This window comes from Petromyzon marinus, chromosome 22, assembly GCF_048934315.1.
Source record: "Petromyzon marinus isolate PM22_M1 ecotype Great Lakes invasive population chromosome 22, UKy_Petmar_22M1.pri1.0, whole genome shotgun sequence".
Lineage (NCBI taxonomy): Eukaryota > Metazoa > Chordata > Hyperoartia > Petromyzontiformes > Petromyzontidae > Petromyzon > Petromyzon marinus.
Window position 1 is genome coordinate 16687130 of NC_133688.1, and position 16002 is coordinate 16703131.

The following is a 16002-nucleotide window of genomic DNA, read 5'->3' on the forward strand; positions in this document are numbered from 1 at the left end:
TGGGAACTTCGCATTCCTCTCCCCTCGCGGCAGCCAATGGGCGGCGCCGCTCCACGAGATTCCCCCCTCGACCGGCGGGGCTCGGCGATCCCATTGGTCCGCCCGCGAATGCTGAGCGGGCGTGGCCTGGCGGTTGTGTGGCCGCCCCCACCCCAACCTCCACCCTCCCACCCCCACCCCACCCTCTACCCCCACCCCCTCGAACCTCCTCTGCCTTACTCCCCCAACATCCACCCCGCTCGGCACCCCCCTCCCCAACCTCTCTCGGTCCCGCCTCCGTTCTCTCTCTCCCCTCTCTCCCTTTGCACGACGCTGCCGCTGCCGCCGCTGCCGCTGCTGCTGGTATGTCGGCGGTGACGTCAAGGCGTGGGAAAATCTCCCGCTCTGGTTCCCATCGGCGCGCCGAGCGATGGCCGCGCATCTGTTGGGGTGCCCAGCGTTGTGCACGAACGACGCTGTTTGTGCCTTGGGTGGGGTGTGCTCGGGGTTGTGAGTACAAGAGGGCTGCCTTGCCTTGCCTGCCTTTGCCTGTCTGGGAGAAAATGAGAGAGTGGTGGGGGGTGGGGGGGGCGCTCTTCAGTACGGTATTGTGGGCAAGGATTGTCGTCCTCTTTCCCTTCCAATACGGCGGTGGCTGCAAGGAGAGAGTTGGGATTTGTTGAAAAAAGGTGTTAAGAGCTGGCCGGTCCCTCCGCTTGACAATCAACACGAATCCATCAACTGGGGTGTTTTCACACAATAGGGGCCAACGCGAGTTTTAGACGGACTCTGTGTGCCAGAGAAAACTTCCTCCCACTGAGCTTTTTTGGGGTTGGTAGGACATTTTCGAAAGAAAGAAAAACAATCCCAATTTATGTTGTGGCTTTTAGGACCGGGCCACATCTTTCGGATCTTGGTTGTGAGCTGAATTGTGTTGGGAGCCCACCGGTGTCGAAAGAGGGGAATGGGCGGGTGGGTGGGTGAAACGTCGTATTTTTACACCCCAGTGCACGCAGTGTGGTATAAACCTTCCCCCTAATTACCCGAGGAATTACACCCAACGTTTAGCAACGCACAGTCACGCACTGTAATTCGGGGCTGGGGCACTCGCAGGCTTTGTGGGAAGAAGGGGTGAACAAAAACCCAAAACTTAAAAAAAGATTGTAGTTGTGGGCTAGAGTTTGGTGTTGTCCCTTGACGCACCGCTTGCATTATCACTGTTTCAATTTTATTGTAACTGGTAAGGCCCACTGAGCTATATAGCTCTTTTTCAGAAGCGACCTGGCTACCACGATTGATAGCTCAACGAAGTGGCCTTATGTGGAAATATATATCAGCCCAAATACTCTAAAAACATGTTTCTAAATGTGGAGAGAAAACCCGAAGGACCCGGAGAAAAATCCACGCCACCACGGAGAAAGAGAGACACAACGCAAACTCCATTGGCGCGGCGTTTCACAGAAATGGAGAACCAAGCCTTCCGAATCGCAGTGGCTCTGTGGTTGCAGAGGGCGAATCCGTGGGGTGAGAAATGCAAGGGCTACAAAAGCCACACGAGAATAATGAGACAAACAGACAAACACAATTTTAAAACCTGTAACCTTTTGAAATACAATACCCCCCCCCCCACCTCGGTTCCCTGTTATTAAGCAAACTCTAGTCGGCTGCATCGGCTCATCACTCGTCGCGCAAGTAAAAAAAAGTGAGCTGCATCTGCAAGTCACTGTACAATGCACCACGGAGCAGATGCACGATTGAGATAAGGATAAATATAATGGGGTATTATATGGCTTGAAAAATTGTTCGGTAGCTCCCGAGTTATAAACCCAAAACAACATGTGCATTTACTGTAGGGTAGAGGGGGGGGTAAGAAATCTCCAGCTGAGTTTAAACACAAGAAGTCACTGTGGCTGAGCAAAGAACGCTGATAATTTTCAGAGGTCTTGGCAGATCAAAAAATAGTTTGGTCTTTACACTCGGTTTTTGTGAAGCAGCAGTGTTTGAAGCGTTTGCAGGGGTGGGGGGGGGGAGACGTTGCCACATGTAACATTCCACATCTGTGCTGGTCCTTAGGGCTGCCCTATCTTTACGAATGTGGAACAAATGTAAAGCAAAGTGAACGAGGTCCGCTGCGGTTGTGCCAATGCCCGATTGAGTGCGCGTGCCTCTGCAGGCTGGTGTCCTTGTAAGGGGCTGTATCTGAAAAGCTGACTGGTGTGGGTTGATTCACGTCATCTGGATTTGGTATGGACACGACAATATGGAGCCCTTTGTTAAACCATTGCTGGATGAACGCCCTTCTCGCACGCACCGCATTGGTCTTGCGGGCTGTTTGACCATATTTCACCACGCTGGTCGGTGCAGGTTGGTGAAGTGGGCTGGCTGTGGGTACCAGTTCAGATATCGCTCGCCAACGATGTTAGCCGTAGCTGGGAATCGAACGGAGCAGCTGGGGGTTTGTGGCGTGGTGTGCGAACCCACTGGGTTTCTGTTTTCCAAATGAAGCTGATAAAAAAATATATATAGGCATGTTCTCAACAGGCACATTTGAGTGATTTGCTATGATCCAGGGCACGTGAAAATTGCAGATACAGCAAAATGTTTTCACGTGTAAAGAAATAGTTTTTTAACATTTTATTCTTTTTTAATATTCCATGCCTGTAGCAGCCAAAATCAGCACACTGGATTCAATCATTAAGCTGTATAAAGAGAACCGAGATGTACACACACCGTTGCAGTTTAGCATAAGCCTTCATTTCAGAAATACTAAACTCGAGCATGCACCTTTTGACCCGAAACAGCACAATGGGAATTCACCAAAGTTTGGAATTTTTGCAACTCTGATACTGAAACATCAGTGTGCTGCAAAACACAGGCAAGAAAGCATTTGTGGATTCAGCTTTATCTGCTGAGCATATGCTATGCCGAGATAAAGACATTTGACCTCATCACGACCAGTGTCAGTGGACAGAATTCTGGAACAATATGAAAGCATCAAAGCGTTTATTTTCATCACCAGATTCTTATCACAAAACAATGTAAATCGTGTTGTGATGTTTGCAATAAACCTAGAGTAACAGCTTTAAGCAAATGCAGATGTACATTGGCTGCTTAAGTCTTATGGAGAACTTTTACACTCAAAACCAAAACATCTGACTGTTAATAAAGATTAAACCATGCTTAAAAACATCCCACAAAACTTTGGTTTCATATTAAAAAAATTAGAAAGAATTCTTTAATCTTTAATAGACAAATAAGACTATCTTAAAATTTTAAGACTTTAAAACTAACGTAACACCAATAAAGATTAACTTCAACCGTTGAAAGCAATCGAACAATTTTAAGCTTAATTATTTTTGTTGCAACACCCACCTTTTGCTAATTCTACGATTCATAAAACGTGGAAGTGTCGCTTTCCGTGGACAGCACATCGGCAAACTGCGAGAGGATGCGGGAAAAGTGCGACCCCTCCCAGAACACCTTCCCGCAAGTTACGCAGCAGTAAAAGAGCTGCACCGTTTCCAAGACACCTGGGGGAATTGCCTCGGCCAGGAGCGCGGTTCCGTCTGCGAATGATGCTGTGTTTGCATCAAGTTCTTGATTGTCCACGAAGCAGGCCGGGTAGTATCGTGGTGTCCGCGAAGACCAACTCTCGCTCGCCCTTGACATCGTCTTCTCTGGCCCGGGGAGTGCCACCACACCTCGCCAGCTTTTACCCGCAAAATCTGCAGATGTAAAGAAGACAAACACGGTAGAGGCGGGGCATCATAAGCATGATAAATAGCATGACACTGAACTTAGCTTTGGGTAATTTCCAAACTTTTCTAAATGTCTCAAGGTTAATACAACATTTGAATTAAAATCCTCAATGTAATTCCAAAAATCTGATGGACGTATTTATTTTATATACAAGGTAACTTTTATCCTGTAAAAAGAACACATTTTTAAAATCAAGTTTTGCAGTAAGAGAAAGTCCAACATGTTAAGTTATACAAGTTTTATTCTTGAATTTTTTTCAGAAAATTGAAATCCAGAAAAAACTGATGGATATGTAACAATACAAGCACAGTCACGAAAATTGTTAACCCAAGTCCAATTCCCACCATACTCAACAAGCAAGAGGCTCTTGACAAACACGGCTAACTTTTATTGACATCCGCTAAACACACTCAACATCAGACCTGTGGATGTTCGCGCCCTCATGTCAGTAAACGACTGGGGCCAATGTGGATATTTGTCAAGTCTACGGCGAAACAAGGCAAGCCTTGAGCTGTGCTACGATTCTGCGCCCATGAGAGACCGCTGTGGCCCAAGCTCTCAGCCCAACCGGAGGACCAAACAGGGCTTCGTTTGAAGCCGAGTGTCTGTTGGGGCACCTCCTCCCGGCGTGTTTGCCGTGTGGCTTTTTGGCAACTCAGGTGAACAAATATTGACGCGGCAAAAGTCGAGAGACGTCTCTGTTAAGGCTGCTGTTTGTGGCAGCGTGTCCCAGGCGTTCAGGCCCAAATCCACCACGGGAGGCAATGGGAAAAATCTTGCAAAGCAAATGGTGACATTTTTCGTTTTTGAGAATGAAAGAAAAGCATTTCCAGAAAAAGTAGCAAAAGGAAGTTATCGACTTGCTTATGAATTATGGAATCACGACTCAGCGGGGTAATAAAGGTAATGTGACATGAAGCGGTATTGCAGTGGTTAGCGCCCTGCGCGACGTAAGTTTGATTTCTGACTCATGGGTAACATTGGTAGAGGGCGATATCTGGACCGGTCCTGGGCTACTCCCTGCAGTAAATGTGATACATTAGACGATGAGGCACTTACTTCACATAGTTCACTAACAGATTACAGCCTCAAGGAGACAATTCCTTACTCACAATTGCTTAGATTGTAATGCTCCGCCCATCCCCTAGACAGTAACAAAAATCTACAACATTTTGTCAATCCACTGCTGTATGAAGGAATTCCTATACCATTGCAGTTATAGGGTTTGTTTAGCTGTACATCACCACACTGGCAATTGTGGGATGCTGAAGGGTGGGAGGTAGGGACAGGACCAGTTTAGATATCGCTCACGACTAATGGCAGCCATTGCCGGGAATCAATCTCAGATCGCTGGGTTCACAGAGCGGTATGCTAACTGTTGTGTCAATGCCCCTCATCGTAGCTATGTTTCTATACACAATTACCTCTGCACATCTGTGAGAAGTACAGAGGAGGTGTGCGTGCACTTTAAGAGCCACCACATCTGCCTGCAGTACCATCAGCAGTTACACGAGCAAAGAAGCTGCCAAACCTTCAACTAAAATCTGACAACACCGAGGGCAGTGTAACCTCGAAATGCTTGCCAAAGTTTTCGGCGCTCATTCTCCACCTTTCTGATATTGAAATGTTGTGAAATTATTTTGACAGCGTCGACACGCGAGCCAGGGTTCCACGCCTCACCTTGGGTTGGAGCCACCGTCGGTGACCAACGTACACCGCCGGGCTCGACGCATCCCTGGGCCTCGTCCGCGAGGTCGTCTCCGAGTACGACGCCGTAGCCCGGCTCAGGATCGTCCTGTCCCGCCGTTGCTCGCAGCAGCTCCCTCCTCGTCACAGCCACCCTGGCCATGTCTGCTCCCGAAATCTTCATGTAGCGGTTGCCGTTGCAGACCTGCATTCCAGTCCCATAAAAAAAAAAATGATTAAAAAAAACAAGTTGGAAAAAGTCACACGTACCGCATGGATTATGTAACGCTTTCCAACACGAGTTATCAGTACTGTTAGCTGTCAGCATTAAAATGTTTGCTTATTTGAAAAAAGTCCGATATGCTCTGATATGTTTCTCCACGATTTGGGCAATAGTTTGAACAATTTGGTCAGTATGCAAAAAACACAAGTCCCTAAAAGCAACCATTTTATATTACCGACTTGTTCATCCTGGATCATCGTTAAGGGAGTTAAAGTTCCCCTCCTCGTTACGAACAGACGGACGGATGGAGCCATTGCATAAACCAAAATAACGAGAGGAGCAATTTTTGTTCGAATTTAGTAAAAACAAACCTCAATATTTCAAGAGCCGCAATGCAATGTGAATACGAGACGGTGGTGGTCATTAATAAATAACTTCCCGAAGCGAGTCCTTAAAGAGCCGCATGCGGCGCTGGAGCCGCAGGTTGCCAACCCCTGGCATAAACGCTTTCAACCTTAGTTGAAAAGCATTAAAAGGCAAATCCCGATCCTCCTGTTGGGCCTTGTAAACTGCTGCGCTGCGTGTTGTTCGTGAGAACCTACCAAGGCCAGTATTTCTTTGTTAAACATACAAATTGCAGTTATTGTACTGCACTGCGTGAATGTGTGTGTGTGTGTGTGCATGCACTCACACAGTTCTTCATTGCAACAAGAGACGTGTTGCCTCCATGGGCTTTCATCTGGTTGAAAAATGACATTTTACCACGAACTAATATGGTGCAGCAAAATTAATAGTTGTACTGTACTTCCACACCCCCACTTCTATGCTCTTTGCTTTAACTGCTGCATTAATGGGAAGACCCCCCCCCCCTGGGATGCACACCTAATATGCGGAGAAACTCCAATAAAACAGACGGATAACTGGGCATCTGCACCATCATCCTGACAGGGGAGGGCACATAAAATACATCACAGGTAGAAAGAACCGTTTAATAGCTTGTTTACTCTGGGCAACCGGAGGCTGGGGAGAGTCCGGTTGAAAGGAACACCCACCCACACACGCACACAAAGACAAAGACCCCGTATAGCCTTAAAAGTCTGTTAGGGCAAGTGCTGTTAGCGAGCACCTACGAAGGCCGGCACGGCACACGAGGGGGTGGGTGGCCAACACCACGCCCGGCCACCTTTGTCTCCCGAACAACGATGTTTACACTCAACACGTTTGAGGCCGAGTCAACCTAGGGGAGGCTCGGGACCGGTTCGGATAATCAACACTGATGTTGGCCGTGAGCGGGAATCGAACTCAGTTCGCCGGGTTCGTAGAGCAGCGCGCTAACCGCCACACTACCGCTCCCCACTCACCCACACACGCACACACGCACCCACACAAGCACCCGCCCACAGCCTCCTGCAAAAAAAACCTGCACAAACAACTCGCAGGGCGGACGTAGCAGCGAGGCAGGCTCGGGGCTCGCTAGCGTGATCGCCAACCTTCTGAAGCTGCCGGATGTCCCGTTTACTTACGCATCTTGGCAATCCCACGACATTCTTCACATGAGCAGCCCATTGTGTTGCGTGGTATCACAGTGAAATTGACCATGTAAATTAAATGAACCCTCCCCACCAACACACACTTTGCAAATCCGTACACCACCCATTAAAAAAAATCACAATTTACAGCCCCTTTGTTGACCTACTGTTGGATGCAACAAACCACTGCCCTTTAATTTTCATAAAGTTGTATTCGTGATAACAATTTACGGCCCTTTGTCAGTTCATTTGCTGAAGGAGGCCCTCCCCACACGACGTCAGTCATGTGGGAGGTTGTTTGACCCAACTACACTGGTCAGTGCGAGTTAGTGAAAGGATTGAGGGGGGGAAAGAGGCTGAAAAACTAGTACAGATATTACTCATGGCTGATAAGTCATTTGCTAGGAATCGAACTCGGGTCACTAGATTCATACAGCAGTTTGTGAACCTCTGTTCTACTCCATAAGAGGTGTTTGGTTTAGATCGCGTAAATATAAATGTGTCGTTAAACCCGCCACCACCCGGCAGCCAATTCTTAAGGTTCGTCACGTAAACAAAACATGACAATTCGTTACTAGTACAGCAGCACTAGTGTGTTGGAGAGTAAACCCACAACATTCACAATTCGAGTACACTTTCACTGTCCCCCCACAGCCCCTCCCACCTCCACTTCGTGTGCCACCCATTTTCCAAAGCAAAATTAGCTCACAAACACTCCTAAGCAGAAGCGTAACAATGCATATATTACAATTCTTGAGTGACAATATTGTTTTTTTTATATTGACACATGCATCGATTCACGTGAGTAAGAATATAGATCTCTCAGTTCGGATATGTTGTAATGGATTTATGTGACAGCTGCAGACTTTAAATTAACAACAATGTTAAAACGAGTACCCTGATTACATATTCAAAAACCATTGCACCTCTACTTCTACGAATCATCAAATAGCCACGGTTTATTTCCTTAATGCTGCAGTTCGGAGGAGCTATACATGAATGGCACGTAGAAATGTGACCACTGCATGCAGAAAGTGTTGGAGATGGTGTCAGGGTGTTGATGCAGCTGCGTGCCCTGCGGTGTTTTTTCTGCGATTGTCAAACCAAGGGTTCACTCTCAGGCCAAGGCACACTAACCACTGTGGACACGTCTCGACGTACAAGCTCTCACGTGCTTTTAAATCAATTTGCTAAACAAATTAAACAAAATGTGAACTTCCCAATAGGCGTGGGTCATGTGGTAGGTCACGCTAAAACAGCAATCAGTCCTGGGTGGTCACTTATCATTTTATTGTTTCCGTCTGTGTTGGTCGAGGTCAGGACACCATCTAAACTCATAACGCCCAACGAGTTTTAGTTTTTGCGACTATGACGCAAGCTACAATCGCACTGCTTTAGGACTAAATGGGTGGTATCACATTTACCTCTCGTTCAACACACTTCGTCTCTCTGTATGACAATCCCCGATGAAATTGTAGGGGTATTTAAGATTCAAAGAAAGAGAAAAGGTTTAATACTGTGAACAAGCCAAAATGAAATATTTAATTGCGTTTGTAAAGTGTCAGATTTCTGCTGCTAAATGGCGTGATTGCACTTTTGGCTTGGAATGCATAATATTAATAGTTGATTTGGGTTAGGGTTTAGGGTTAGAAATGGGTCACCCTTTCTTGGCAATTAAATTAATTTCCACTATTTGAGTGGAGTAATTTGCAGTCGTTTATTTTTTACCATCTCATTTATATTCGTTCACTTTTTATTTCTTGTTTAGACAGTTTTGTTTGCGCCATCATTATTTTTACATGTATTTTTACAACCCTTGGTCATACTACTCCTCGAGAATGGCTCCCTATTCACAGCATTGTCAAAAATATATAGATTATTGAATCGTAAAAAATCCATGAATCGCTGGGATATGGGGTGAATTGTTCCACCCATAACAATAATAACTTAACAATTTCAATCCACTGCCGGCTGGATGAAAACCTGCCCAAGCCGTATCTGTCATCAGGGGTTGTTTGACCATACTTCACCGCACTGGTTGGTGCAAATTGCTGAAGGAGCCCAGGACTGGGTTCATCGCACAGAGCACTAACCCTTGCACCAGTCCTCCACATGATATGCTAATGTGATAGTAGAATATAATTCGTACAAAATATTAATTATTCTTCACCAATCTGCACCGATCAGCGCAGTAAAGTTTCGGCCAAACAGCCCTCATGACCTCATCCAGCAGTAGATTGACATGTATGCGCACGTAAGTAAGCATTGATTTCAATCTATTAATCTACGCATTAGGCGAAGGCCCAGTTTGGCAACGCGTGCGACTGTGCCAGCATCAAAACCGCGGGGAGCATCATTGCTCGTTGGGCGTGTGAGCAGAAAGATTCTCGTGCAGCAGCGGGGGCAAAAGCCCGACGACAAAAAAACGACGGCTGACGACACGTGACAGCAAGTCCACAAGTAGCACCGCGGCTCTTCTCGACGCGTCAACCATTCATCTGAAAATGTTGCGCGTGCGACAGCTGCATCCAGGTTCGGACGGGACCCCCTCCTCGATCCGCAGGAGGCACGCAGAAGAACCCTGGCACCACCGGTGAAACCCAACACTATTGTAGTCGAGCTTATTTTGAGTTCTCCTATGCAGCGCAAAACACCTGGGGCTTGGGTGGGCTCCTATTTACTGTAAGCAGTGCTAGGTTTGACTACTGTTAATAATATAAAAAAATGTACATGTGTTTATTTATATATTAATAGGTATGATAATGGTCAACAAATTAAGATATGACATTGGGACTATACAAGAAGAGGAAAGTTACGCAACTAAGACGTGTGCTGTTAGTAAATATTTTTTTCTCTTCTTTGGTTCTTTCGGTAAAGTCACGTAGAATGAGAATAAAATAATAAAATAAAACAATAAAATTCTCACGACGTTTCGGCCACAACACAAGTGGCCTTCTTCAGGTGAAAGGAACAAACCTGTCGGGACGACAGAGCTACAATTAGGGCTCCCTAATGACATAAAAAAAGATTTCAAAAATTCAACATGTTATTCTTGGTGGAGTCGCAGGACACGACAGTGATCAGCGAGCACTGCTCTGTGAACCCACAAACATCAGTGGAAAAGTTATATCTGAACCAGTCCTGCCTCTACGCCCCTTCACGCGCACTGAACAGTGTGGTGAAGAATAGGGGAAAAAATAAAACCCCTTGACAAACATGGCATAAGGAGGCATTAATTCATTGGTGGATTAAGAATGGCTGTAATTTCCCGTATTTTAAACGAAACATTCGTAATATTTTTAAAAAAATCTTTTGATATTTTTAGATATTCCGAATAGGAAAACGCACACGTGGAAGTTCATCGGCAGCGCTGATGCAGCATGCCACATGCACGCACGCAAGCACGGACACACTCAAGCCTCATTATGCGAGGCCTGGTCTTGCGGTGTTCAGCTCTGTGGCAGGCAGGCCCCTACGGACGCACATCCTAAGTGATTCATCACGCGCGATGACAGCTGGGGTTTTGAACGGGAAGGGGGAAAGGGCACAGTGCCAGCTATCCCCAGGGAAAGGGAGTACGAGGCAAGACGCTGCGTAATGTCACAGTGCGCGCCTGCCAAGGTGCGAGGATCTCCACATATGTTACGGGGCGGGTGGGGTGGAGGGGAAACTGACACTTGCATTAGGTGTAACAAACAAAAAAAGTTTCAGTAAATGAATGCGTTGCTAATCGTAAGTTTAACACCAGAAGAAAAGAAAAAAAAAACACGGAGCTAATAAATGTAGATTGAGGAGAGGAAGAATGAAGCGTTTATTGATGGTAAAACTAAACACCATGCCCGGGTGGCTCGGAGGTCAAAACACTGAGCTGGCACCGATTAGATCCTGGGTATGATTCTGGGCAACTGCCTGTAAACCCAGTTTTTGTTTTTTTGTAAACTGGGCTCTTAATCATGAGTTGATGATCTCAAGCCCAGTCACCAATAACTGCGAGACAAAGTGTGACATTAAGTTTGATTCTGCACTTCAATTGGCTAAATTCCAGCCCTGAGAATTCAAAAGGTAACTTTGACCGTCATGTGATGAACATTGCTGTCAGTGGCAGAGCGAGTGGGAAAGTTACGCTCCCTACTTTGGAGACCAGAGGTCACTTTTAAGGGATTTCCGAGGTAGATCCGTGACATCCACTTCCGCAGGCCATTCTCTAACACGAAGGGATTCACTGCCCTGAAAGATATCTGAATTTGTCTCATTACCTGACACCGAAAACTCAATCGGGATATGCCTATATTTGGGGAATGGAGTAAGTTGTAAACATGTTTACTTATAATCAGCTTGCTTACTCATACTGGGAAGAAAAGCCACATAGCAACATGCATATTGAAACATGGTTTGAATAGGTGACAGATCAGCTGGTCCCACATATAGTATACGGTATAATATAATACATCATAAGAGGCTTCTATCCAGCCTGTAGAACACAGTATACAATAAACACTGTTACATTCGCAATGCAGTATTGGGTGTTTAATTCAAAATTGTTACAATTACTTTTACAATGAAGATGCTTTTCATCAGATAACAACAAGCACGTTCAATTGAATTAGCCAACTCTTCAATTAAAAGCTCATATTGCTGGAGGGAAAAGTTAAATATTAACTCGTATTTCATAATGGCTAATTTATATTATAAAACATCTTTCCTTTAGAGTTTGGGCAGGAGACATCTTTTGAAGGTACCAGAATATTTATTTAAGAATCAGAATATCTATTTATACTGGAGGAATCCGATGAGCTACAGAGCTCTTTGTCACAGATGTCCCCGTATTTCACACATGTCGTCCACTACGATGGCCGGAGGGGTCAAGACGAGCATCGGAGTGGCAGCCCAAAGTATAAATGCGCCCCGAGGACAAACATCACGGAGACAGGAGAAAGAAAATCAGCTCGTTGGCAGGCACTGCACATGGATCGCTACATCGCGGCACCGTGAGAGATGGAGGCAGCTTGGGCAGGCATTCATCCAGCAGTAGATTGTTTGTACACGGCTGATGATGATGATGATGATAAGGATGACGACCCAACCCCCAATCGCTAAAATTGTTCTGACAAAAATTTTGGCGCGAAAAATTTGCCGGGAAAGAAAAAAAAAGTATTGAACAAGAAAAGCAGTTGGTATGTTTACAACTCGCTCCGCCGTGTAGAATGCGGGTAAGATGGTGGAGGTGATACTTGGCTCTGGGCCAGGTTCTCACAAGCTGCAAACCCAAAGTCTGACTGGGCAGAACGAGATGGGGGCTGGGTGCAGCACTCAGGGGCTGAGTCACCCTGCCACCAAGGCCGACTGCTGCGGCAACGGCACGACCCGCTTTCCCCAACAAACAATAACCGTGGCAAAGGGGTGCACTGGCCAAAACAAGAACGGCTCTGGCTCCTTGTAAATGGGTTTCTAGTCTCAATGGCCTCTTACCAAATCCGTGTATAAACTATGCTGCAACTATGCCGATTATGCCACTTACCCACCCAGGAAAGCCTAGACGAATCTCAAGGCTCTGTTCACAGCAGGGTCTCCTGCCATGGTGCGGTGTTTGTGCATTGTCCACGCAGTTTGTGGTTATGTCACGTGACATGCGAGGAATAATGCGAGGACAGACGCCATGGTTACAGTCGTGCCTGCTGCTGTCTAGAAATCATCTTTTGCGTATTTACTATTATTATCCGTATTATTCAGTTCAACACGTAGGCTTTCGCCTAATGCTTCTTGTAATTTATTTCCGGCTTGCACAAATGTTCTGTCTGATGAGTTTATCATTATTTACAGAAAGTGTTACAATTGGTGTATTGCTATTGTTGAGTATTTAGGAGGAAGACAGAGTAACCATAGAAAATCCACGAATATGAACGGGTGACACTCAGTACTGCCATCTCCTGACCGTTCCTCGGAGTACCACGCCTACAACACCTGGCAAGCACTGTTGGGCAACCCATCCGAGTACTAACAAGGCTTAACTCTGCTTAGTTTCCTAGATCTTATGAGATTGAGCGGATTTAGGGTGATTTGGCGCATAGACAGCTGCCGAGTACTATTGGCAAAGACAATATTTACATTTACATTCAAACATTTGTCATCATCAGCCACAGGCTCATCTACTGCTGGATGAAGGCCTCTCCATGTTTCCAACACAACTCACGGTCCTGCAATGCCACCTCGAGTCTCAGAGAATTGGCCGCAGTAGATAGTTTTCACTGGGCTCATGAAAACTCCTTCATGTGGTCAAATTATTATTTACACAGTTGTACTTTACGATACACCACGAGCACTATGAGATTGCCATATGACTTTAAAAACATTGCATTTTTAAAATTAATTCCCAGAGCTGGAACTTGGGCCAACTAAGTGCAAAAACAAGATATGATCTGATGTGGGTTTTTTGTTGTTGTATGCAGTCATTGGAAACCCTGGAATCGCTACACTTGAGAACCCGGTTTAATTACAAGCAACTGCCCAGAATCACGCCCAGGAGTGAAGCAGTAGCAGATCAGTGCTCTGACCTCTGAGCCACCAGAGCGCCTCACAAAAGGTTTATTTTTTTTGTCAACGAACTGAATATATATGGCAGGCCATCGAACAAAGACGGTCAGTGGCATCGCATGCTTTCAGATGCGCTTCTGCGGCCGTCTGGAATGCTCTCCCTTCCGATATTAAGAAGCCACTGGAGCTATGCACTTTTAATCATCGAGACTGAAACCTCATTTCTTCCCAGATTAGCTACGTACGGTGCGAAATAAGTTCAATATATATGTACATATTTGTCTCATGCGCACAAAAAATACTAAAAACAAAAAGGTGAGCAGCACAATTTCTCACCACAAGCCTCCGTCGTCAGCCACAACGGCTACTACACAAGCAACATAATGGTCACACGAGCTGCCAGTCACGGGAGACAACATCGGCACAAGACCCAAGCTAGGCGCACACTGAGCTATTAGCAGTTTGCGCAGGCGCTGCCGTGGATTGTGCTATCCCACGTATAGTCTTAACAGACTATTGGGGCAAGTGCTGTTAGCAAAGGAGCTATGAATGCCGGCACGGCACACGAGGGGGTGGGTCTCCCCAAGTGGCGATGTTTACGCATCGCACCAGGTACTCAATTTAGGCTGAGTCGACCTTGGGGAGGCTCAGCATCAGTTCAGATAATCGCCACTGTTGTTGGCTGTGAGCAGGAATGGAACTCGCGTCGCTGAATTTTTTAGCGAAGCGTGCTAACCCGTTGCTCCCCATGTGTGCGTGGTCTCACACACATACACAAGCACAGTAAAATACACACAAAACACGCAGCCCCATTACGGAACACCAGCGTTTGTTCCCAGGGGGGGGCTTGCGCCACCGGTCGCAAGAAACTTCCACACTGCCGGCCGCAGAGCACAGAGTTGGCCCAGTGGCAAAAAGCATAAAAAAAAACCCTGCCCGCAACCCCCAACCTCAAAACGCAAATAAATATACACAACTGTGTGAACGGCAACCGCGATTCCACCATCTTATCCCCCCGGCCACCAGCACCGCCACAACCGGAACAGGTGGCGTGGCACGGCAAGAGCGGTGATGACTTCTGCACCTTTCTCTCCTCTCGCTTCTTGTGTCGAGCGAGCAAGTGAGCGAGCGAGCGAGCGAGCGTGGGAATGGGGCGGTGAAGCTCGATGACTCGGGTCTCTCTCATGCCCCCCCTGCGCGTGTCCGTGTGGCATTGCGGGTGCCATGGGCCAAATGAATAATTTAGCGGGAGGGTGAACGGAATATCGCAAAACACTTTCTCACGCCTACTAACTTACCCCCTCCGTACTTTTGTTATACCGATTATTAACGTTTTGTCTTTTTAAAATATTTGAGTAAAATATAACCCTGCCGTCTCTTGGCAGATGGCCTATAAACATGCGGGCTAGACAAAGGCAATTTACTGTTACATGGCGAGGCACCGCATATCTCACTTCACCACTCTTGCTCCGAGGCAGCTTTCCAAAGCCACAGTACATGCGAGTCCAACAACCGCACGACTCGGGAGTGTGGAAAAAAAAACCGCACCAAACAAGAAGGGGACGTGCAATAAAATGAATAAATCAATAAATAGGACTCGTTGTTATAACAGCAGTTCTGCATAGTTGTTTTGTGCGGTCCCGAGTGGGTGGGAGAGAGGGAGCGACTATGAACTGTGTTTGCCTGACCCATGGGAAGGGGGTCCTAACAATTGGCCAGGCCTCCGCCAGAATAGCAACGTAAACAGAGCCTTCCAAAAAATCCCCCTTCTCTCTTCTGTCCTCCCAGCCGCTGCCTCCAAGCCCCGCTTCCCCATCCCCGCCCCCCAATCATTCCAGCCGGAGCGTTTGCGTCAGGACACTGCTATCGGGCGCTTGCACAGCTTTCCCAAGCTGATTGCGTGCTTTGTGATACAAATTGCCAACTTGTTGTGCGTCAGATTTCATTTTTTCGCTCAAAAGACCCCAGGCATAATCGGATAAAAAAACTTATAATTTCAGGTATATTTTTTTCTTGAAAATGTTATGAACTCTTTGCATTATTCTACTTTTCCTCGCAGAAAAAAGTATACAGCTTGGATTTTTGTATAGAATTTTTTTTGAGGCTCCGACACAACCCTTCGTTACGCTGTTTGTTTGCATCAACTCATTAATTTGCCACCTAACTGACCTAGAATGCGTTACAATTAGAACCACTACATTCAACCACTGCCCATAAACAAACCACCCAGAATGTGCCCGATATTATCCGAGCTCAGCAGCTAAGCAGACATGAGCCTGGACAGCGATTGAATGG

At 46.4% G+C, this 16002-nt stretch overlaps 1 protein-coding gene and 1 long non-coding RNA gene across 11 annotated transcripts in view; one reads left to right on the forward strand and one right to left on the reverse strand.

Moving 5' to 3' along the window:
* Positions 1 to 204: 204 nt before the first annotated feature.
* LOC116944908 (uncharacterized) lies at positions 205 to 8868 on the forward strand. Its single transcript, XR_004403176.2, has 2 exons — positions 205 to 342; positions 5386 to 8868. It is a non-coding gene; the product is annotated as an uncharacterized LOC116944908 (long non-coding RNA).
* EXD3 (exonuclease 3'-5' domain containing 3) overlaps positions 2966 to 16002 on the reverse strand; it is a 98137-nt gene continuing 85100 nt past the window's right edge. For 9 of the 10 annotated variants that reach the window (XM_076068788.1, XM_076068786.1, XM_076068787.1 and 6 more), the window contains 3 exons: positions 6339 to 6386; positions 5419 to 5629; positions 2966 to 3704 (listed from right to left, as the gene is read on the reverse strand). In XM_076068788.1, coding sequence (XP_075924903.1) covers positions 3364 to 3704; positions 5419 to 5629; positions 6339 to 6386 — 600 coding nt within the window. In that variant the 3' untranslated portion in view covers positions 2966 to 3363. The remainder of the gene's footprint in view (positions 3705 to 5418; positions 5630 to 6338; positions 6387 to 16002) is intronic. The other variant, XM_032958800.2, reaches the window with a different exon arrangement.